The sequence below is a fragment of the Cylas formicarius genome, unplaced genomic scaffold, assembly GCF_029955315.1.
Source record: "Cylas formicarius isolate icCylForm1 unplaced genomic scaffold, icCylForm1.1 PGA_scaffold_2__14_contigs__length_35257938, whole genome shotgun sequence".
In the NCBI taxonomy this organism is placed as follows: Eukaryota; Metazoa; Arthropoda; class Insecta; order Coleoptera; family Brentidae; genus Cylas; species Cylas formicarius.
The window spans coordinates 19,068,943-19,094,072 of record NW_026844319.1 but is presented as its reverse complement, the minus strand read 5'-3'; the positions used below and the strand labels follow the sequence as shown (position 1 = coordinate 19,094,072).

The window sequence follows — 25,130 nt, the reverse complement described above, 5'->3', positions numbered from 1 at the left end:
GATCATTCGAATCAGATCCTGGTCCCAGTTTTTCCTCCAATCAACGAAAGCAAGTTGAAATGAAAACCAAGCCCATCCCAGAAGAACCTGATGCAGACCGTAATTTAGAAAGTTCAGAAGATTCTGGTGTGAACGACGATTTACCTCTTTCCACCCTAAGCTGTCGTTCAACAGGAAATTTAAGGTCCAAAGCTTCCAGGCAAGTTAAAAAAGATTCTTTTTTATCAGTGAATTTACCTAGAGCATCTTGGCAAATACCGTTCGTGATGAGGACTGATCTTGCGTTATCTGCGGTGAAAACAGAGTAGCAGATATAAACCAATGTAGAAACTGAATGGGGCTTACTGAAGATGAATAAATAAATAAACAGAAAATAAAGGGGGCCTTTCTCTTTAATTGGAAATAAGGGATTTACGTTTAAGTTTTTTTAAAGAAAATCTGTTCAATATTTTGTTACATTTTTTTCTATGGGTTCTTACAAGAGAACTGTTTTAAATAAAAATACCAGTTTGGTGCTTTAATTTAAATAAATACTCTCTGCAACTTTTTTTGTTTATGATGGGCCTCAATACCACCAGGGACCTTATATCCTCGGTTTAAAACATGGGTCGATATTGTCCGATATCTAGCCTCCATTGTCTTCGGTCCCCCCAATTGGCGAACGACTAAGTTTCTCGAGCTCATCACTTTGCAACCTCCCTCGTGCCATGTTCTTTTTTTTTCGGTGGTTCCGTAGCCTATTCATTGTTTGTTTAGGTAAACTGTCGTCGTTCATACGCTGTACATGGCCGTACCAGATCAGTTGTTTTCTTTCGATGTCAGTTATGATTGTGTCTTGAAGTGCCATTTGTTCCCAAATGATTTCATTTCTAGCTCTTTCGGTTGATTCGGTTATTCTTTTATGTTTTTCTGTCATTCTCCGAGTTTCTGAACCATATATTATGTTCCTTTTAATTGGAGGGTTATATATATATATATATATTGTATTCCCTCCGTTTCGATATATTTTTACTCCATAGGATTCCGTTCAGACAGTGGTTTTCGTGCCTGTATCACTCTTATTCTTATTTCTTTGTCTTCTGCGGGCCCAATTTATGAGAAATTGTATCTCCATAGTGGATTACAACATGTGACGTCTAATTCAGAGATACCGTCTATAGCTTGAGGTTTGAACAGTATCTGCCATATCAGTTACAGGTAATAATAATAATATGCACCAAGTTGAATAAATGCTATTTTAGTCACAAATTTTATTCGATTGATTGCCAACGTGTTGTATACTATGCTCTTTCTAGGACCATTAGTTTTTGCCTACATTTTTGCAAAACAACACGAATATATTCTCTTGAGTTGTGTAATCTGACTCTCCAACTGTGAAAATCGGATAGGGGCGAAATTGTAAATTATGAGACAGACCCTTTATACCCACCGTTACTCCCGAGTGGGTCCAGTGTACACCTTCTTGGTACAGCTCTGACCCCACTTGCTTACAAGTTATGGTTTGACCCTAACTCCTGTCGATAAGTAAATTAGCCTTCACCAGGGTGTGAAATTAGATACGAAAAAATGGAAAGGTTTGCCGAATAGCGGAAATTAAAACGAATATATGCGGGCACGTATATGTAAAAAGAAAATATTGCTTATTAGCGGCGTAAAAATTTTTAAATCTCTATTTGAACGCATTCACTAAGTGGCATGTGACATGACCATTACAAAAGTAACACCCGTGGCTTGAGTAACGAACCTTGCGCCTTAAAGTGACACGCACGCTTAGCAGTGTTGGATGTTTCTGAGCAGGCAACAGAAATAATATATTATCATTATTTTGCTGAGATCTTATTAATTTTTATTTATAAAAAAAAGAATTGTTCATTACTTATTTAATGCAATTTAATACCTTTAAACTTCGAAATGAAATAAACTTTGAATGTGTAACATTAAATAGTTCTTCGTCATGTTATTAATCTTCCAAGTTAATGTTGGCAAAAAGCCCCTCCAAGCCATCGGACCACTTCTTCATCGCGAGACACTTTCCGACATTATGTTCCTGCTCGATGCTGAGCACTCCGTTGACCTGGTCGATTTTCCCGTTGACCCAACCGTCGAGTATGTACGAGATGATCAGGTTCTCTACGTGAGCCTCGTCGATGCCCAATTTCTGGCTGATAAACTTAATCTTGATGTTTTTGTAGGGGGCTATCAGACGCAGGACTGCGCTTCCGCGCACCCGCTTGAGGAGCTCCTCCAAGTGTTCCCCGACGAAAGGGTCCGCCATTAGCGATTCCTTCGGGGCAAACAAATGCATTGACGCGAAAATCGCATTTGAATGAATTTAAATTTAGATTGTCAAATTTTCAACTTAATTTATAGGAGCCGGGTTCGATAATAATGTAAATTGGTATCTGTAAGAATAACACACAGGTTTCGCGCAACTAAAATAACTAAAAAAATTGCACCAGCACAATACAAGAGTGAGGCAAATATTACAATAGAAAATGACGGCTAGTAATGAGGATTGCTTATTCCCTGCTTATTTATTTAAATGGGGGAATGGATGGTTGTTGTCGTTTATATAATTTATTTACCGATTTTTAATGAAATCATTTACGTATTATAATTTGCCGGTCAAACAACATTTTCTTTAAATATTCGTAAAAAACAAAATTTATAATGTAACTTCATACAATAAACCTTCGAAAAAACAATTAACATTAACATATTTAAATCTTTCACAGCAATTTCCAGGGTCTTTTAGATTTTGTCCATATTTGAAAAACCCTGTATATAATAGAAAAAAATCCTCAAATAAAAGTTATAGCCCCGGATAATCGACGCTGATCGGTTGAAGACTTTTTGAGAAAATCAAGACCTAATAAGACCTATCGTTACCGAGATATAAAATTTGTATACGAGCGTAGATATTTTCGAGAAGTTTGATTTCATCGATTTTCGAAAGCAAGTATATTTTTGCCAAACAACTCTCACTAGAGTAAGCAAAATATTAAAAAACAACGTTAGTTTGGTTATAAACATGTGTTCGGAAATGCCTAATTCAGAAGATACGACTCTGTAAAAGTTCCCCATAATATAATTTTTTTTATTAGTTCTTCAACGAAATGAAATTTAGACCACAAATACCCTTCATTGGATCTGGAAAATTACTGCTAACAAATTTAAATATCTTGTACAGACAAACTTTTTTTATAGGGATATTTTTATTAGATATGATAATGATATTCGCAATAAAAAAATACACTTGGTTAAAGTCCAGTCATTTTAATATTGTATTTTAAACCCGAAACTTAAGATTGTGGAGTGTGCAATTTTTATGGAAAACATTTAACGTCATTCTTATAAGAATATTTGAATAATTCCCACTCAATCCAAACAAAGCAATACCTGCGTCAGTACCGTGTAACCTACCCTGTTTCTCTCAAATATGTCCACAAACTCGTCGTTGTTGTTGTTCTGAAAGGCGAAAATAAGCTGCGTTAGCGCTCTTACGTCCGTGTCATTGGCGTACGGCTTCGCTTCCTGCGAGTCGAAAGGGTTAATGTCGCTGTCCATCAGCATGCTGTTCAGGATCAAGTATTTTAGACAATTGGTGCGTCGCGGGTTGCCTGCCTCGTCGTAGTTCTTAAAGGCTTCGAAAAAATCTGCGTAGGCCTTAGCGTATTCGCCGCACCTCAGGTGCATTTTACCACCTAGAGAAAACGATCACTTACGACGTTCCGTTCGTGTTCAACTTTCCTGCTTTCAGAGAATCGCGAAGAATTTAACAAAGCTGTGCCAAATTGTCGAATAGAAAAAAAGGGTTGTGATAATTTATAACTCGGTTGGCCAAACCATATAGCTACTAGACTAGCCCTGCCTATGCCAATAGTACAGGAACTCGTGCAGCACCAATGTAACAAAATTTTCAATTCAATATACGCATGCGCGAGATTTAAAATTTCGGAGACATCTAAGTGTAAAAAGTTCATCAAGTACCTCCTATGGACAGAACGCTCATTTCTTCATCTCAAGTATAGTAATTACACAAAGTTTCGCCTTCCAAATATATAATTATGAAAAGTGTCTATGGACAATTTGGTTCAAAAACTATAGGTATTGCAAAATCTAACCAAGAAAATTAAGAACTAGTATAAAACAAGGCAATAAACAATTAGCGCTAAATGTAAGAGAATTGCACAGAAATTGGTCTTAGAGAATTAATAAATTAATATAATTAGTATATATTGGATTTAATTCAGCACTTCAAACAAATATCCTCATTTCTTTTGATTCTAGTATTGGGATTACGGACTTTTCTTATACACCCAGAAGGTATTATATATTAACCAAAACATTTTTGAAAATTTTATCCATTTAACACTAACGAACTGTAAACAGGAGATAATCACAAACACAAACTAACCAAAAATGAAAACAATGGCACAGACTGTGGCGTAACGCATGCGCAAAAGATTCACACCTTCTCAACGAAAATATCTACGCATCATTTTTTACCGTAGTTATCTTTTGTGGGCCAAACTAAAGAAAAATCGACACAAGCGCTCAAAATGGAAATTCACGAAACAAATCTTTGCAAAGCTGTTCTGTTTCTTTTTAGAAAAACAGCGCACAATTTGACTAGACTTTCAGAACATTAATTTGCCAAGGAAAATCACTTGTAACAGCAGCTGTATGAAATCTGGCATTTTGCTAGGGGTTAAGAATGTGAGCGCAATATTACAATAACAACCTGTAGAGAATTCTAAAGGAAAAAGAAACAATTGCTGTAGCTCACAAGACGTGACATATGCTCTAAAATGTAAGTTCTAATGACGCATATGTTACCGCATTCCCTAATAATGCTCATTATCAACGGATGAGGTACAGCGGATTTGATCCTGAGCGATTTTTGGTACAATTCCTTTAACTTCTTGTCATTCTTTTGCTCGGTGTACATTTGAATCTCCAAAGCGTAGATCTCCAACATTTGAGTACCTGAAACAACGTCTCGCTGCTAGGTGCGTATACATATATTTTTATAATTGTAATTAAGAATGAATGAAGAAAAAATATCCATAAAAATTATATTTATCACTAAAAATTTTCTATTCGTCCGTAATATTCAATAGTAACTTTTAACAAGTTTTAAATAAAAAGAAATTCTTCTTACACACTCTAGATCCTAGTTAATGTTTGTTATTTGTAGACTAAAAATGGTGATATTTATCAAAAACCAAAAAGTTTTAAAAAAGGAATACTTTGCAAGAATTAATTATTGGATATTTATTGAAAAAAAGTTGTTAAGGAAGTTAATTATATAATTAAGTTCATAAAATTACGTACCTTTGTGTGTGTCTGCATCAATCTCTTCGTCGTACTGAAAACTATTTTTCAACTCCTTAATAATGCCAGCCGTTTTGAAATATTCCTTCCCTTCCAAAAGCAGCTTTCCCAGCTTCAGGTTGGTTTTAAACCAAAGTCGGTCGTTCTTCGAATTCTTTAGCGCATCCAAAGTAGTCTCGTAAAATTGCTGTAGAACAGCGCCATCTTTCAACGACGAAGTGTAATCCAAAATCGAGTTTATTGATTTTTCGCCGTAATTTTTCGTTACCGCGCTGTTAATGTATCCAAACAGCTGACGGTATTTTTTCAAAGTCTCTTCGTAGTTTCCTAACTTGAAGTTAATTTTGACTAACTGTTTCAAAGCCTTAAAACCCCATTCGCCTTTACAATCTCCTTCGAGTTCCAAAACCTTGTGAAAAGCCGACACGCAGTTTCCGATGTCATCCTCTTTGACAGTTTTGGCTAAATAATATTGGTTCTCTAATTCGACGTCTGCTTCCGAAGTGCTGTCTTCGCTGTATTCCAGCAAGAATTCACCATATTCGTCCATGGTATCGATGCTTCAAAGTGGAATTCAAATCTGCTAATAACAAACACTCGTACCACCTTACTTTATTGCCATAAACATCGTCACCCGAACCGAGTTAAAGAATACTAATATTAGTGGTCTGTGGACTGAGGTTTTGCGGCGTAGGGGAGTCGTTGGTCTTCTTCTTTTAAGCTTTCGGCTTCGTGTCCAGAATTACTTTATCAAAATCGTATAAAAAAAACATATTTTTTAACAGTTCATTCCTGTTGTGAGTATCGCATTTATCATTAAATTGTATGTTTTGCGTGTCATTTTTTAAGTTATCTTTGCAAACAATAGCAGCATTAGGCATTGGGCTTATGCTGAAATAATTACCGAAATTTATTCAGGTTCAACGTCCTGTTTCTGTTTATTTTTCGTTATTATTTTAAAAGGTCGGGATACGGGACTCTAAGTTTGAGTTTCAGCGGTCGACGGCAAGAAGAAATTTGCTAGCTAATTAAAGCAGTTGTTTTCTGCGATAGGTGGCAATGTTACAAAAGCAACCATATAATTATGACCAATGTGATCAGTGTATTATGTAGTTTCTAAACCTCCATGTGAAAAGTGTTTACAAATAAATTTCACAGTCTCGAAAAAAGGTTAGTTAAACAAATCGAGGTAATAAAAGTAACTACGAAAGGTACATAGAATATAAATTAAAAACAACACAAATTCAACCAATGGCGCCAACGCATTCTATCAAAAAGATGGACTTATTACTTCAATTATCTTTAATATGACGTAATTGAAACGAACACAATATGTTCACGTATATATATAGCAACTGCAATGCAATCTCGAAAGAGAGAATTCCAGGAACTCATTACACATGGAGAGGAAAAGTTACTTCCAGCGAATTGACGGGCCCAGTGGCGTGTCTGAGAGCATCTCTTCGCAAACGGGATCCATATTTGCCAAACAATTTTTTGGAAGGTAATAAGCGTTACTAAAAATGTGAAAGACATTTGAATGGTAAAATAGTAGAATTTTTAGTACAAGTGAACTAAATGTGCCTTTTTCTATGTAATAAATATGATTTTTCCGACAATAGTAAAATAATTTTGCTCAGAAAAAAATTATGAAATGATAAGAAAATTGTTTTCCTTTCAACGCTCATTACTTGCATCTCATTCCAACATATTTCACGGATATGCAACCAAGTATACGGCTGTGTATTTTCCTCAGCAGTTGTGAAGAAATTATTTTCACTCTGCTCGTTTGTGATTCAACCACTTCACTGACTGTTTTGCTAAAGAGTCTTAAGTTGGTTTTCAAGTTACGCCGCTGCTTAGTACCTTTCAGTGTTTATTCGGCTTCGAATGACTTCCGGCGTAAAAAAAGACATCGTCTGCAAACAAAGGAAGTAACCGTTTTCCTCTTTATTCCCTGTTTGCTTTTCATATCGTATAGACCGGACGATTGGATGGCGTTCAAACCGCATTTTCAGAGGCAAACAAGTTTTAACAATTGGACGAGTTATATAGATAATCCTCTTTTTAACGAACAATGCTCTAAAGCGATCACGGCTGATCATGCGGAGTGTTTTGTGCTACGTTTAGAGTCCATTGATTGATAGTCGATGTCCAACCATCAGAGTTAGGTTGTAATGCAAGCTTCGGTCTACTTGAACTAAAAAGAACGAGACAAATCGCAAAGGCAGAAATTCGTATTGTAATTCCGCTGTTTAAAATTGCCACTAGGAGCACAGTTTTTGTTTAGTAATACAAACAAATCTAAATAAGTCTGTTTTTGATTTGTTCATTAACTGTGTGTTTCAAAAAACACATCGCTAATTTATAGAGTTCATAGAATGTTAAAAAATAAGTTTTGCTTGGTTAATAAACATTTCTCGGACGATACTCTATAAAATGGATGTCTCTGATTTAATTTATACAAAATAATATATCGTAAAAGGTAGGAGATATCGGATAACTCAAATTCGAAAAACATATATTTTTAAAGCGCATAGTCTAGCCAACGAAGCTTTTATAAACTTAACCGAAACGTTTTTGATATCAAAACTTTAAATTAACTTTAATCTGGAAATACTGCGCAAAGCGATTAGGAAGTTATAATAAGTTTTGGTACACTATAACAACTTGTGCACAATCTATCCCTAAAGCTTCGCTTTAATTACTTTACCAAACATCAAATCTATTTTATTATTTATCAATCGATTTTGTTGCGATGCGTTTTTCCAAGAAACTACACCAAGTTGTCTAGTTTATACCAACGCAGAGACAAATTTTATTTAGAGGTAGGCGGATGGGTATTGTTTCACTATTTACAAATCTTTTGTGTTTCTCCTGTGTTGATTGTTGCTGAATCAAATTTGCTGACGTTTCGTCAATTGACTTCTTCAGAACTCAAACTGCATCCTACTCTGTACTCTGTACCTACTATACAGTGTTTGTGAGAGACGGGGCTAAAGGAGGGGTCATAAACATTGAATGACTAATTCCAATATCGGTGAAAGAATTTTAGTTTCTTTCTTTCTGTTCTTTCTGTTCTTCTAGCCTAGTTATTTTTTTGGGTAAGTAAAGCATATCGTATATTGACGGATCCGATTTTATTTTATGAATAAATAATAACTCAGCTGGTTATTATCTAAATAATATATATTCATCTGATTATATAAATAATAATAAACAATACACATTTATTATTTATAAATAAAAATAAATCAATATTTTAATATTCTTTATATGTTGATATGTTGTCTTATATTGACGGATCCGATTTTATTTTATGAATAAATAATAACTCAGCTGGTTATTATCTCAATAAAATATATACATCTGATTATATAAATAATAATAAACAATACACATTTATTATTTATAAATAAAAACTATATTATTATTAATAATATTATTAATATTCTTTATATATTGATATAGTTGTAACAAAAATTAAAAAAATTACGTTTTTTTTAAATACTACTGAAAATATACTGCCATTTTCTCACTATTTTTTTAAGTTATAAAAAACTAAAATATTTAAAATATATATTTCAAGATATTTCATTGCCAATAATTTCAGTAAAAATTTATCTATAAAAAAAGTAATTAAATATTATATAAATGAGCAACAGAAAAGCAACAAGCCTTCCTAATGTATTCTTTGCCCCATATGCACTAGAATGCTGTAAAATCCTGAAAGTTATTTTTTTTGGGTAAGTAAAGCATATCGTATATTGACGGATCCGATTTTATTTTATGAATAAATAATAACTCAGCTGGTTATTATCTAAATAATATATATACATCTGATTATATATATAATAACAAACAATACACATGTATTATTTATAAATAAAAATAAATCAATATTTTAATATTCTTTATATATTGATATGGTTGTAACAAAAATGAAAAATTAATTTTTTTTTAAATACTACTGAAAAAATACTGCCATTTTCTGACTGTTTTTTTAAGTTATAAAAAAACTAAAATATTTAAAACAGATATTTCATTGCCAATAATTTCAGTAAGAATTTATCTATAAAAAAAGTAATTAAATATTATATAAATGTAAAATTTGCCTTAATTCGCCTTAGTTCGATGTTCTCAGAGAAACAAATCGAGAATAGAGCGATGATTTCGTTGATAATAGCGAAACAGAGGACATTTAAAAAGTGGAGACTGGCAGACCTAGTCTGCAAACGCTTTAATTTAGAGTGTACAGCCGTAATTGCCGTAGCTCTAATCTCTCGCGGGGCGTGGTGAAGACATTTATTGCTCTTTTTACGACGTGTCAGACACACTCGAATAAATTCACTGCCAAAATACGTTTGCGCTTTTGATACGCCTTCGGGCAATGGAAAACGCCGCGTCTGATATATAGCTCTCGCCCCGTTAAACTTACGTTACGAGCATGACGTAGGTAGGTGTTTTCCTTTTTTTTATGGTTTATCCCACAGAGAAAACTAATAAAAAGAGAGTGACGGATGAAATAAGAATAATCGTCATCATTTATACTGTGCATCTAGCGCAACTCAGACGTCGCAAATGTGAACAAATTGAGTTACGACTTATGTATGTATGCATGCCGTCCTTTATCGGTACTACCTTGAACAGATGAAGGAAGATATAGACGCTGGGTATTTATTCATCAGAATAATATTGTGACTGAGAGACTAACTGAGTGTGAAAACCAGAAAAGAAATAGCCATTTTATTTATTTTATTAACAAAAACTTTCAGTTGCGGTATATGTACATTACTGCAACAATATGCAACACATGAATAAATTGAACTTGCTGACGTTTAGCCAATCATCCTGTTGGCTTCTCCCCACTCTACCCTGTACCTGCTTATATATTGCTTCAGGGGAGGGGAACTAAAGGAGGGGCATGAATATTGTCTTTTATGACTGAGATTTCTATGGATTCTCGTATTTTTCTTTGGTCAGTTTTGTTTAATAATATTTGATGATTTTATTTATCGTAGTGTTAAGGCTATTTCATGTTCTTTTAGCCTGGTTGATATTTTTCCTGTTTCTCCAATGTATTCTTTGCCGCATATGCATAGAATGCTGTAAACTCCTGATATCTCAAATGGAATTTCGAAGTACCGAAGAAGTTGAGAGATTTTTGAACAAGTGGTAAATCTAGTTTTAACGTTATATTTCTTAAGAACTTTTGATATGTAATCAGTGATTATTTGAATATAAGGAAGGACCACAGGGGTAAATGTGGTGTTGCTTTCGCTTGTTCATTTTCTTTGGAAGTGTATTTTATGATGGAATGCTTAATACGTATCTCTAATGTGGAGAGAAGTGCTTCAATTCTGGGTTCAGTAACTCGGGTTGAGATAGTAAACAAGAGAGTTGATAACCGATAATTTTTGGTTAAGGAAACATGTGACTAAAATTTTATTTAAATTTAAACGTATACAAGATGTCTAACAAAATGATGTCTTCAAAAAAGAAATTATAATAATAATTAGTACTGCTTATATATATTATTATTGAAAGCCTGACATTATTTATAGTAATAATAAGAAAAAAAAAACAGAAGCGAGTTCGGAAATTGAATTAATTATTCTTTAAAGTCTTTTTAACTTGAGAAACAAACGTCACTTAAGTGAGAGTTAATATCACACAATTTGGTTCAAGTTTATGCACATTTGATATATTGTTGATCTGGTAACCTACCTTGAAAATTATAAAACAAAAGGTTAGCACTGAGTGAATTACAGCGTGGAATTAAAAAAGGGGGATTCCTTCCAGTAGGGACGGACGTCCATAGAATTAATAACGAGTTTATACAGCGTGACCACAAATGAATAAGTCCGTCTAACATAAACAGCTGAAGTAACAAATGTTGATCAAATAATGTTGAAGGATAATATCCATATAACTTCAAATGTATGTAAATATTTTAAGCATTTAGCTGACCATATAACAGATGCATATTCTAATTTACTCTTAATAAACTTTGTGTAAACAAGTAAACAAGGATATATACATATGACCAGTATCTAAGTCCATGAACATAAAGTAAGTATCAAACACAACATCCAGATCTCTAAACGTACCGCACTTGTCGAAGGGAGCATTGCTGAGTGTAATTTCCTATAACATGGACCACTATTCCGATAAAAAGACGTGACTTTGCGAAACTAAAACAAAATAAACACACTAAAACAAAATAAAGACAAGATGATAATATAATACTAATAACATGCAATATAAAGAATGATATCTAGGAAATATGATCTTGGGTTAAAATTCAGATTCAAATATGCTGCCTCTCCCCCCCTCTCTCTCATTGTTTCTCTGTAGCTCTACAACCCAGGGTGGGTCTTGGGTGACTTCACAATCTGCCTCCATCTGTCCCGATCCATCATCATTTCTTCGACCTGTTCAATGTTTAGCGTATTTAGATCTTCTGTTAGGTTGTCTCTCCAACGCAATCTAGGTCTTCCCAACGGTCTTCTACCATCCGGTACTTCTTCCCACACTAATTTAATTAGTCGCTGGTCGTTTTGCCTTCTGACATGGCCTGCCCATCTCAGTTTGTCCTACTTTATTATTTTGACGATGTGTGGGTGATTGTATATTGCTTCCAATTCCCTGTTCGTTCTCATGCGATACTGTTGAGTGACATCATCTTTGGTTGGTCCGTATATGCTCCTTAAAATTCTTCTCTCTGCAATTCTTAGTCAGTTCTCATTTTGTTTTGTCAATGTCCATGTCTCACACGCGTACCTGTGTCATAATAATTGCGTGGTATAGGAATTTCTTGGTGTTTCGAGATATATTTTTCGATTTCATTGGCATTCTGCATTCTATTATTAATTTCCTTCGTAATGTTGTTGTCTGAGGTGATGGTCGCTCCCAAATTTTTAAATTCGTGGACCCTCTCAAAGTTGTATTGGTCCATAGAGACATTTTGGCCTATTCTGTCTCTGCGCTCTGTTCTTGTGGTTACCATGTACTTTGTTTTGTCTTCGTTAATTCTTAGACCTAGTCGCTTGGCAGCATTTTCCAGTTTGACGAAGTCCTCTTGATAGCTGAGTTACCCACTATATCTATGTCGTCTGCGTACGCCAGTATTAGACGGGGTCCTTGGTTCCTAAATAGCAGTGTTTCTGTGTTGGCTTTTCGTACAATGTTTTCTACAGCCATGTTGAAAAGTAATGGTGATAGTGCATCTCCCGACCCTGAAAATTTTCGATACGGTTTCAGGCACGAATATTTTTCGCTTTGCGTATATAAAGCATGACGCAAATTTATAACGCGTCTAATATCCTAGATATGGCGCGAGAAATGATTACGATGCAAAAATGATAAGCCCTTTCTGTTTTACGATGTGTCGTATTATAAATTCCGACGATTCCCGAAATTCCCGAACGTACGTCCCGCTCCTATTCGCTTATTTCTAGCTAGTGCCCGCGCCGTCGGTATTATCGTTAAACGTTTATGACTTTGGATTACTTGTGCTGATGCAGACTAGATTAATTGGTTCTATATTTAGACGTAAAGCTGCGAACAACGATTAATTACCTTCGTCTGTCGTGAAACATTTTGCGTGGGGTCGCTTATAAATATTTGTTGTTCATTTGTTACTAACTTATGCGACGAGGCCGCTAGACGTGAATAAACAGAATCTGAGACTGAGACTAAAATAATTTTCAAATTATTAAAACAATAATTTTTGCATCGATATTTCCATTTAATGTAGGCTCCATTGTTAACGAAACACATTTATCAGCCATTTTGGTTGGCAGTTGTCAATGTGTTTTTTAATTATTATTAGCAACTATGAGTCGCTATTAATAATGATTTATCAGTACTATTCAATTACTACTACTTTGTAACTATTATAATTAAAAGTGAAAAATTAAAAATGAAAACATATCCCATAAACCTACGTATTATGTTGTGGTCTTCCTTGTTGGCATTTTAAAAAGTCAGCATGTTTGTCTCTGATTGTAGTACCACTGTGATTGGGACTGATGTATTTCCGTTTCTCCATTTGTATTTGTGTTCTTCTTAAGTTTAACGTCTTTATTAATGGATTCTAGGTGCAAAGATATTATTTTTTTTACAATTCTTGTTTTTTAATTCAGGAATTGCTTTGGTTTCAGGATATAATTTAAATATTGCTGAAATATCAATCACGTATAAACATGCCTTGACAATGTAACAAAAACTCAATTGTTCTTTGCCTCTGTATTTCCCATGCTTTACCCAGAAGGGAGACCTTTTCTTTTTTTCTATTAATTTTACCTGCCTACACCACTTAGCGATCGGTCTTTGCTGCGACTTGAAGTATACGTCGTGCTTTGCAGTCGTTTCAACCCGTTACATCTTCCACAAGGAATTTTGGGTAAGTCGGGGCATGATTATTACTTTACGAACTGGGTAAATATTCAAGGAGCAACCATGAAGTACAGGATTCGAAGAACGAGAATGATCTAGATGATACAGTTTGGAAGGACACATTTATACGTAATTTTGTTGCGTAACCGAACAGGGACCAAACTTCAAATGTTGGTTGCTAATATTCAGATAATTTTTGTATAACTATACAAAGCACACCTCTCAAAAAAAAATCCGTCCTACGTCACCAAATTTTGAATTTAATTCTCTAAATACTTATTTCAATTAACTTTTTCCGAATTTTCCCCTATTTGCACCTTATCGAAATGTTGAACTGAGGAGGCTTTTACTTGATGAAAATCCATTTATCAAAATAAATAGGAACTAAAAGTTCAGATTTTAATGAAATTATATATTTTGACGTGACAATTGTTTCGACAACACCGTGTCTTTATCAAATGTAATATTTACAAACTATCTGCTACTATATATTCCGAAAAATGACCATAAAACATAAACATAAAATAATTAGTGTTGTTGCGAGAATTTAAGTTCAATAAAGGAGATATATTAAATCTAATTAATCGTTAAGCAATACATTTGAATGTCTCATTTTGTTAATCTCCATGGCTTCCAATAAATTGAATTTTCTACTTTTTGTGGCTGTATGTAATATATCAAAATTGTCGTCAAAAATGTGTTTTTCTGTGTTTAAGTGTGTAGCATAATTAGAATCTAGACTATTGTTTTTAAACGCTCTTATATGATCGTTAATGCGTTTCTTGAAGGATCTATATGTTTGTCCAACATAAATTTTAGGACAAGATCCACATTTCAACATGTAGACACCTGATTTTTGGGATTTTGGACATTTCGATTTATTGTTTTTTAAATATTTTCCTATTGTGTTGTTAGTTCTGAAAGCTATCTTTAAACCACATTTTGACAAATGTTTTGAAACTTTTTCGCTAGGTTCTCCTATGTATGTAATTGTCTTAAATTGTTCGTGTTCTGTATTTGGTTTCGGACAAATAGAGTTTACTGTTGTCTGTATTTGTTTTTTATTTATAATTTTATCTATAATAGACGGATTGTAGCCGTTGTTCAGTGCAATTTGTTTAATGATATTAAGTTCTTTGTTGTAATTTTCTGTTGAGAGTGGCGTATTAAGAAGTCTATGTATAAAAGAGTTAAATGCAGCCATTTTGTGTGTATAAGGGTGATTTGAGCTGTTATGTATGACGGTTTCCGTGTGTGAAGGTTTATGATATATTGAAAAATCTAATTTGTTTTGCACCTTCGTAATAGTTAAGTCTAAAAAATTAATAGAGTTATCCTGTTCAATCTCGATAGTGAATTTATATATTATATTTATAAGAGCGTTTAAAAACAATAGTCTAGATTCTAATTATGCTACACACTTAAACACAGAAAAACACATTTTTGACGACAATTTTGATATATTACATACAGCAACAAAAAGTAGAAAATTAAATTTATTGGAAGCCATTCAGATTTAAAAAATGAGACATTCAAATGTATTGCTTAACGATCAATTAGATTTAATATCTCTCCTTTATTGAACTTAAATTCTCCCAACAGATTAATTAAGGTTTTATGGTCATTTTTCGGTATATATAGTAGCAGGTAGTTTGTAAATATTACATTTGATAAGGACACCTCGGTGTTGTCGAAACAATTGTTATGTCAAAATATATAATTTCGTAAAAATCTGAACTTTTAGTTCTTATTTATTTTTTTTTATCGAAATGTAGTTTGATAACAGATTATCGATCGCACATTAACAGTTCTTCCGCTCTCTAACAAACAAATAATTTTCCCACGTAGCGTACATTATGGGTGAGACTGCACTTTCGGAACTTAGGAGTCCGCGAAGTACTGAGAAGGTAAGAGAAAATGAGAGGTGTCCCTTTGAATGATCCTTCCTCTCTCTCGGAACTTAAAGCTGCTCTATTTTTTTTCGAACTTGATGTGGCACTGTTCACTCACAAAAAATGATTCTGGATAACTCGCAGCTGCAAATTTAAAAATTTCAAATTATTCAAATTTCGAATTTAGTATCGCGAAACTTAATACAAAATAAAAAAAACGGTTATGTAAGCCGCTGTTATTCGCCCCTACGAAAGGGCTTATTTCTAATGCAAAACACGTCAACGAACGAAACGCAATAACAATCTGACAATGGCGAAAGCGCCAACCGCGGTACAAAATCGCGTCCGACTTTACAGCCCTTTATAAGCCCTTTTATTCTGAGAAGTTAGACCTTTAATTAATACCTGTAACAGGTTGGCAGGGTTGGTTCTAATTTAGGATTCGGTTGGAACGAGATTTAATTGCGGGGGTAGTCGGGTAGAGATGAGCCTGTAACAAATAAACAACTCCGACTGTTTCGGGGGGAAAAAGTCATCACCTTGTTGACGAAAAGGAGAGGGGCTTATAAATTAGAAACTGTAAGACAAGAAACACTCTTAACTAAGCAGAATTATTAGCCCTGTAGCTTTTAAAGCGCTGCTGCCTTCTGCAGAATTTTATTTCGGCTATAATTGTCTAATTGGCTACTGTCTATTTTACAATTATCAATTATTGCATTGAATAATTGATAATCGTTCTCGAGTCTAGGCTTACAGCCTATAATGATAGTAATAATAAAAATAATAAGGTTTATTGTCTAACAGACATCATACCTAATGAAAAGACAATTAATTCGCAAAGTATAGTTACAAGGTCAAATGAAAATTCCGAATGTCGAAAACGTACCCAAAAACAACATAGGAAAAACCAACCCAACCAAAAGCAACATGAAGAAAAAAAAACAAAACTCGAAACCGAATCTACAATAATCCCCTGGAAAAAATGTCCATTGCTTTAAAGACTGGACTTTTAACCAAAAAGTTTGTGGAGAGAGTTGGAAGATCTGCGATATTTCAGAGCAGTCTATAAGAGATCTACATAATACTCTATATAACCAACCCTGTTCAAAAAACTTTTGTCAATATTCAATGGCAATATGTTAAGTTTACACCAAGAATCAACAATTTGAAGATTTCTTTTTGATTTCGTCTTGATCACGGACAACTCTAAATATAGTGCTCATCCTACACTGCGTGAGGCATTGGCGATTTTACAATTCAATGAGACTCTCTTTCGGATTAAATGGGGGGAAGTAAAATTTGGAGTTGTTTTCATATGAGCTTCATGTCTGCTCTGTATGATGCAATATTGAAGCAAAATTTTATCGATTGCAAGTCCACAACACAAATTGCTCTGTTGGTTATATCACTCGAGAGACATTACGTTCTCTTTCTCTACTGTTTTCCCTGCAATCTGCAAAACAAAATTATAGGATAGCTCACCTCATAGATAACATGAGAATTAGGTCAATTGATTGCCACAGTTGTTATTGCAAGGTTTGAAGAAATTTTTCTTTTTTATGAGCTCAATACTGATGAAATAATTTTTTACGTTAAGAGCAACAAAAACAAAGGGTTGTGTGTTGCCTGTGTGACGAACCATATCGTCGCGTAAAGTTCCTGCCCCAAATTCCAGGCCCTACCTCAACTTTTACAACTCCTCTAACGTACAAGTTGTAAAACAAGAAAGGGCTGTAAAACTCGCAAAGCATACGAGACCCGCTCCTTCATTGCCAGATAAACTGCTTGTTATATTTTTATTCCTTTTCGTGCCGAATTTAGTTGCTAATTTAGATCTGTCGTTCGTCGCTAGCGTTGGAACTACCAGGACAAACACTACGTCACAAGACCGGAGTTTTTATATACCCGGAAAATTATGAATACGTCGATGTTTTTTGTCCGCGTTTTCCTTTCATGTTTATACGAAAATATACGTATAAAAAATTCATTCGTTTTACGCCTCAAAGAAGCCGATTTCAATTAATTTTTCGGCGAGCAAGTTTCGTATCGACTGCCCAATTTGAATGTTTTCAAGAACGTATTTTTATTTTCATCCGAGGTCGAGAAACTTGATTCACGTGGGAGCAAATTTTCGAGTTTGCCCGCGACTTTTCTCAATTTTTACGGCGTTTAAGGAAGAAATTTAATTCGAATTTAGTCAATAAAAATTTAAGAAGCTGTCAAATAAAAAAAAACTTTTTACTCATAAGGGCGTTCGTCCACTGGAAGTGAATACAAAAGCTACACTACACGCACAGACAAACAATAAAGAGGTCATTGGAAAGTGCGAGGGACGCTGCAGTAAACAGTAGAAGTCAAGAAAAAGTTATATTTTGGAATTTATGCAAAATGACGCCATTTTATGCGTATCTGGAGTATTACTTAAGAAATACGGTACTGGATGTCCACCTAATAAGAATTTACTATTTTTTACATTTAAAATACAAAAGGTGAGTAATGGATTGCTTGGTTTTTCTACAGTAACAGAGAACAGTTACTTTGAGGATTTCAAAAAGGGTACAGCTGCACGTCAGCACTATTAAATATAGCAGACGACGTTCTTCTGGAGAGTGATATGCACAAAACGATTGCTCTTATTTTGTTGCCTTAGAACACTGAAAATATATACAAACAGTAATGGCAGATTCTATTAAACAAGCAGTTAATGGCAAAGTTAAAACCGTCTAATGAATACTGTCTAAATGTTTTTAGTATTGACGACGTTTAACCAGTTGCAACGAACTAGAAACAATAAGAATAATTACAGAATTTCATAAGGGCACGCGAATTAAAAATGCCAACAACAAATAACGCTAATATAAAAAAAAACGCTAATCAATAAGCAATCTCAGTATCACTCAATTCTGCTATCATCTTTGACAATATTATATGTTACATATATTAGTTATCTCAACTTATAAGAGGATAAATAGAAAGATAATTAGTTATGAAAATCGGGACACTGACACTATTCCGAAGAGTATAAAAACAAAATAATTAACACAAATACCCGAATCAAGAAAATTATAAACAAAGAAAATATCAAAACACTGCCTTCTGGACTTCAGTGATAATAATGTAAATTGTCATGATAAGAGTGAAAGTGTTTTGGTCTATTGAAACGAAAATTAAAACTATCAATTATTTTTATTAGTATTATTATTATTACCATACTGCAGTGTGTGTGTAAGTTCTTAAAGCGCTCAGTGGTTCTGAGAATAGATACTAGATAACGCAGTGCTTTCCCAGTGATCGTAACAGTTGGTTTAATTTTAAATTAACATTTACATAACATTGGAGAACAGAGTTTTGCGAGTCCGTTAGATATTTCACTTTTTTATTTGGATGCATTGTAATTTTTTTTCGAATGAGAACATGAAAAAATAAGGCTTATTATCTTCGTTATATTCCAAACATAGACCTATTACAATTACATAATTTTTTAAATAAGAAACGTTACTTTAGGGGTATTCCAAAGCTCTTTAACGAAACGAGAAGAATTCTCAAGTTTAAGACCAAAATGTGGTTACATTGTTTTGGAATTTCACTGTTATAGCTTCCGAAAATGATATTTCAGTGATATTTGGTAAACATAATAAAAAGTTTTAGTAGTTTACCTGTGGGTATTTTAAGCTTTTCATTTTAATTAGTTCACTGGAAAAGAGATGAGCCTTCTAGTAGCATAATTGGCGTAACATTACAAAATAAATTACATTTTGCATTACAATTGTAAAAGACGCCATTTAATTGAAATTAATTTTTGCGTTAGATGAGATGAAAATATATAATGCTGAACCCTCTCACATTATTTGTTACTGAACTGAAATTGGCTCTCATTTAACTCTGTAACTGTTTATAAATTTTTTGAGAGGGGTGCAGCTAAACGAAGGGCATGAACTACTGTTGAACAAAATTTTACGTGCCATATGCATGGAATGCTGTAAACTTCTGTCATTTCAAACGGAATTTTTGAGAGATTTTTGGACAAACCATATTTACTGGTTCTGACATTATATTTTAAGAACTTTTGATATGTAGTCAGTGATGTTTTCGATGAAAGGGAGGACAACAGTGGTAAGTTGCTTTCGGACTCTTACATTCAAAACCTCACTGACCACCTCAAAAGTTTTTAAGAAATATAAGTTTTCCGAAAATATCTCAATATCTTCGATCGGTCAAAGGCAAAATTCCGTTAAAGATACCACTAGCATTCTATGCATGTGCCGCAAAGAATACATTGAAGAGACTGGAGGAAAAATATGAACTAGGCTCAAAAAACATGAACTTAACCGCGACTCAAGTCTTTACGTGTCATCAATTTGGGAATCCGATACAATGTTCCTCCTTTTCAATACCAGAAGTTCCGAGAACATATGTATAGTAAGGAAATAACACGATATTCACCAGTAATAAAACTGATGGTCGATTTTACTCCATCCCGGGTACGCGCTTGATTCGCAAAAAACAATCGAAATGTTTCCAAAATAAAAGATTAAATATTGTACCGACTTGGAAAACTCTGTTCTACAGTGTAATGTCGAGGTACTTTTTAACTGGAGAACTGGAGAATACCAAAAACATTTAGGCACTTTTTACTAAAGCTTGTCTACCATAAAAGTCTCCCATTTAACTGCATGATTGATAAAATATTTATTTATTTTTTTTATACATCTGCAGTGCTCTAGGGCAAATGTTATTTATATAATTTTTTTACTCTGCACTTGGGAAAATCGTCTGATAATTCTGCAATCTGGTCTTATATTTGGATGTTTAGTACAGTATTTGTTCAGAAAAGCGACTTTATTTGGTTAATTAATTTCAAGAATGAAATAATATGCATTAACACATAATAAAGGTTTTGAAAGGTGGCGGCTGGATTGCACGCATGTGTGTTATCAATGGCAGCCTGTAAAAACTTATTAATTTGTTTTGTTGCAGGCGGCCAGCCTACAAAAGTAAGTCAAATTTCCTTTGTAATCAATAACAACAATGAATGATAACACCATTATTCTTTCTGTAAAAGAGTTCAGGTATGTTAACCTAAATTAGTAATATTATTTGAAATTTGCACACATTTGGGCACATTCAAAAAACATTTTCTTATAGGCATTTCAATAAATCTATAGGAGAATACTTTTTTATGCCTTTATGTCATGCACAAGTATAAACAAACTTATATAGGTTATTAATGAAATATCTACAAGAAATTATGTATTTTATGTATAGCAACAGTTAAGGTCGTAATATATGGCATTATAGTGGGCAAAAACATTTAAACATATTTTGACATCCCAATTTTCATTTTCATAGCCGCAAGTAACCCTGGGAGGCACCAAAAACCAATACCTTGATATCCAAACATTTAACTTGAAAAAGCGGCAACGCTAATGTTTATCATGCCGGTCTTTGGAATGGATATACGATGGTGACGCTGAAAGCATATTTCCTGCTCAAGACGCTCTAATTATATTTGAATTCAAAGGATATCGGGTAGCGTTGCGTGGTTAAAAAAAAACAAAGAAAATAGAAAGCTCCTTTTTCTTTAACACTCAATAATTCGTCAATTTATTTGTTGAGTTCTTCAGGGGTCAACTAAAATTTAATGAAAACAACAGGTCAAAATATATAACAGACAATTAAAACAATCGTGAGAATTACTTACAAAATTAGAGTTTACCACATAGTTCCTCAAAACAATACTCTACAGTTAAGGTAAATGAACGAAGCGACATAATGAAACAATCGGATAAACACTTAGTATACAGAAACTGTCTCAGGTAGATTTATCAATTATTATTCTTCTCATCCGCAGAGTCAAAAATATAACACAATTATAGGCATAAAAAACAGAGTTCCACATTTGAGCCATGAAAGTTTTGTTCAAAATAACCTGAAAAAATTTTTCAACATTTTTGTCAATAATAAATAAAAATTACCAAATAAAATACTGAACTAACTAAACTAATCAAAACTTTTTGGTAGGGTCAAAGAACCAACTCCTCTACTATACTATATACTAATGTCATATATCGATTGTCGTGTTTGGATTGTCAAGGCTGTTATATTGGACAGACCTCACAGTGGTTGAAACAACGTTTAACACAACACAAAAGTGATTGCCGTATTCATAAGAATACTTGTGCAGTGGTTGAATATTACATAAAAACAGGACATGAATTTCACTACAGCAATCCCAACATATTGCAATGTGTCAACAATTATAAAGCCCGGTTGTTTCATTATGTCGCTTCGTTCATTCACCTTAACTGTAGAGTATTGTTTTGAGGAACTATGTGATATATGTCAACAGATAAATTGACAAAATATTGAGTGTTAAAGAAAAAGGTGCTTTCTATTTTCTTTGTTTTTTTTTTTTTTAACCACGGACCACTACCCGATATCCTTTGAATTTATATATATATATATATATATATATATATATATATATATATATATATATATATATATATATATATATATATATATATATATATATATATATATATATAACAAATTTTAGTTAATTGGGGTATCGGTCCTGATGAGGGCTCAAATAAAAGGCTTTTGTGCTACACCAAGCTTTCGAAAATGTTTATTTTCTTCTTCTTCTTATATATATATATATATATATATATATATATATATATATATATATAAATTCAAAAATATAAATGACATTATATTTTAAGAACTTTTGATATGTAGTCAGTGATGTTTTCGATGAAAGGGAGGACAACAGTGGTAAGTTGCTTTCGGACTCTTACATTCAAAACCTCACTGACCACCTCAAAAGTTTTTAAGAAATATAAGTTTTCCGAAAATATCTCAATATCTTCGATCGGTCAAAGGCAAAATTCCGTTAAAGATACCACTAGCATTCTATGCATGTGCCGCAAAGAATACATTGAAGAGACTGGAGGAAAAATATGAACTAGGCTCAAAAAACATGAACTTAACCGCGACTCAAGTCTTTACGTGTCATCAATTTGGGAATCCGATACAATGTTCCTCCTTTTCAATACCAGAAGTTCCGAGAACATATGTATAGTAAGGAAATAACACGATATTCACCAGTAATAAAACTGATGGTCGATTTTACTCCATCCCGGGTACGCGCTTGATTCGCAAAAAACAATCGAAATGTTTCCAAAATAAAAAATTAAATATTGTACCGACTTGGAAAACTCTGTTCTACAGTGTAATGTCGAGGTACTTTTTAACTGGAGAACTGGAGAATACCAAAAACATTTAGGCACTTTTTACTAAAGCTTGTCTACCATAAAAGTCTCCCATTTAACTGCATGATTGATAAAATATTTATTTATTTTTTTTATACATCTGCAGTGCTCTAGGGCAAATGTTATTTATATAATTTTTTTACTCTGCACTTGGGAAAATCGTCTGATAATTCTGCAATCTGGTCTTATATTTGGATGTTTAGTACAGTATTTGTTCAGAAAAGCGACTTTATTTGGTTAATTAATTTCAAGAATGAAATAATATGCATTAACACATAATAAAGGTTTTGAAAGGTGGCGGCTGGATTGCACGCATGTGTGTTATCAATGGCAGCCTGTAAAAACTTATTAATTTGTTTTGTTGCAGGCGGCCAGCCTACAAAAGTAAGTCAAATTTCCTTTGTAATCAATAACAACAATGAATGATAACACCATTATTCTTTCTGTAAAAGAGTTCAGGTATGTTAACCTAAATTAGTAATATTATTTGAAATTTGCACACATTTGGGCACATTCAAAAAACATTTTCTTATAGGCATTTCAATAAATCTATAGGAGAATACTTTTTTATGCCTTTATGTCATGCACAAGTATAAACAAACTTATATAGGTTATTAATGAAATATCTACAAGAAATTATGTATTTTATGTATAGCAACAGTTAAGGTCGTAATATATGGCATTATAGTGGGCAAAAACATTTAAACATATTTTGACATCCCAATTTTCATTTTCATAGCCGCAAGTAACCCTGGGAGGCACCAAAAACCAATACCTTGATATCCAAACATTTAACTTGAAAAAGCGGCAACGCTAATGTTTATCATGCCGGTCTTTGGAATGGATATACGATGGTGACGCTGAAAGCATATTTCCTGCTCAAGACGCTCTAATTATATTTGAATTCAAAGGATATCGGGTAGCGTTGCGTGGTTAAAAAAAAAAACAAAGAAAATAGAAAGCTCCTTTTTCTTTAACACTCAATAATTCGTCAATTTATTTGTTGAGTTCTTCAGGGGTCAACTAAAATTTAATGAAAACAACAGGTCAAAATATATAACAGACAATTAAAACAATCGTGAGAATTACTTACAAAATTAGAGTTTACCACATATTTCCTCAAAACAATACTCTACAGTTAAGGTAAATGAACGAAGCGACATAATGAAACAATCGGATAAACACTTAGTATACAGAAACTGTCTCAGGTAGATTTATCAATTATTATTCTTCTCATCCGCAGAGTCAAAAATATAACACAATTATAGGCATAAAAAACAGAGTTCCACATTTGAGCCATGAAAGTTTTGTTCAAAATAACCTGAAAAAATTTTTCAACATTTTTGTCAATAATAAATAAAAATTACCAAATAAAATACTGAACTAACTAAACTAATCAAAACTTTTTGGTAGGGTCAAAGAACCAACTCCTCTACTATACTATATACTAATGTCATATATCGATTGTCGTGTTTGGATTGTCAAGGCTGTTATATTGGACAGACCTCACAGTGGTTGAAACAACGTTTAACACAACACAAAAGTGATTGCCGTATTCATAAGAATACTTGTGCAGTGGTTGAATATTACATAAAAACAGGACATGAATTTCACTACAGCAATCCCAACATATTGCAATGTGTCAACAATTATAAAGCCCGGTTGTTTCATTATGTCGCTTCGTTCATTCACCTTAACTGTAGAGTATTGTTTTGAGGAACTATGTGATATATGTCAACAGATAAATTGACAAAATATTGAGTGTTAAAGAAAAAGGTGCTTTCTATTTTCTTTGTTTTTTTTTTTTTTAACCACGGACCACTACCCGATATCCTTTGAATTTATATATATATATATATATATATATATATATATATATATATATATATAATTTATATTTTTATTTGTACGTATATATATTACACATCGCGTGACCGATTTTGTTGAAATATGGTAGCCTTTTTTGAATAAATTAAAATTACGAAGTGCAGTGGTGTCCACGAATAGGGCGCACTACTAATTTTTTTAAAAAAATATTTTTTTTATAAATTTAAGCAACTAAAAATGCTACTTTTTTGTCTCATGAATTTTTTTACATCTTGATTGGGTTTCGAGAAAAAAAAACAATTTATTGCATTTATTACTTTGATCGCGGCATTTTAAGGTGCAACTCAGAAACTTAAGTTTGATTTTCCTGCAGTTATATAAAGACACACACACACAT

The 25,130-nt window shown here is 33.2% G+C and overlaps 2 protein-coding genes across 2 annotated transcripts in view; one reads left to right on the top strand and one right to left on the bottom strand.

Annotated features, from left to right (window-relative positions):
* Nucleotides 1-25,130, top strand: part of LOC132697925 (probable G-protein coupled receptor B0563.6) — a 52,452-nt gene that overhangs the window by 9,022 nt on the left and 18,300 nt on the right. The gene's annotated exons all lie outside the window — the stretch shown is intronic.
* LOC132698223 (COP9 signalosome complex subunit 2-like) lies at nucleotides 1,835-5,929 on the bottom strand. The gene is made up of 4 exons (XM_060664178.1): nucleotides 5,338-5,929; nucleotides 4,840-4,989; nucleotides 3,424-3,704; nucleotides 1,835-2,284 (listed from the first exon to the last, which is right to left on the bottom strand). Exons 1-4 carry the CDS (start codon nucleotides 5,885-5,887, stop codon nucleotides 1,961-1,963), a joined length of 1,305 nt encoding a protein of 434 aa, XP_060520161.1. The 5' UTR covers nucleotides 5,888-5,929; the 3' UTR covers nucleotides 1,835-1,960.

Bases quoted from the DNA above. Each gene is read 5' to 3' on its own strand.
- LOC132698223 (XM_060664178.1), bottom strand. From the start codon at position 5,887: ATGGACGAATATGGTGAATTCTTGCTGGAATACAGCGAAGACAGCACT. The intron at 4,990-5,337 runs GTACGTAATTTT...ACGTTGTTTCAG, and splicing joins TGATGCAGACACACACAAAG to GTACTCAAATGTTGGAGATC. The intron at 2,285-3,423 runs GTAGGTTACACG...TTTGCCCCGAAG, and splicing joins ACATATTTGAGAGAAACAGG to GAATCGCTAATGGCGGACCC.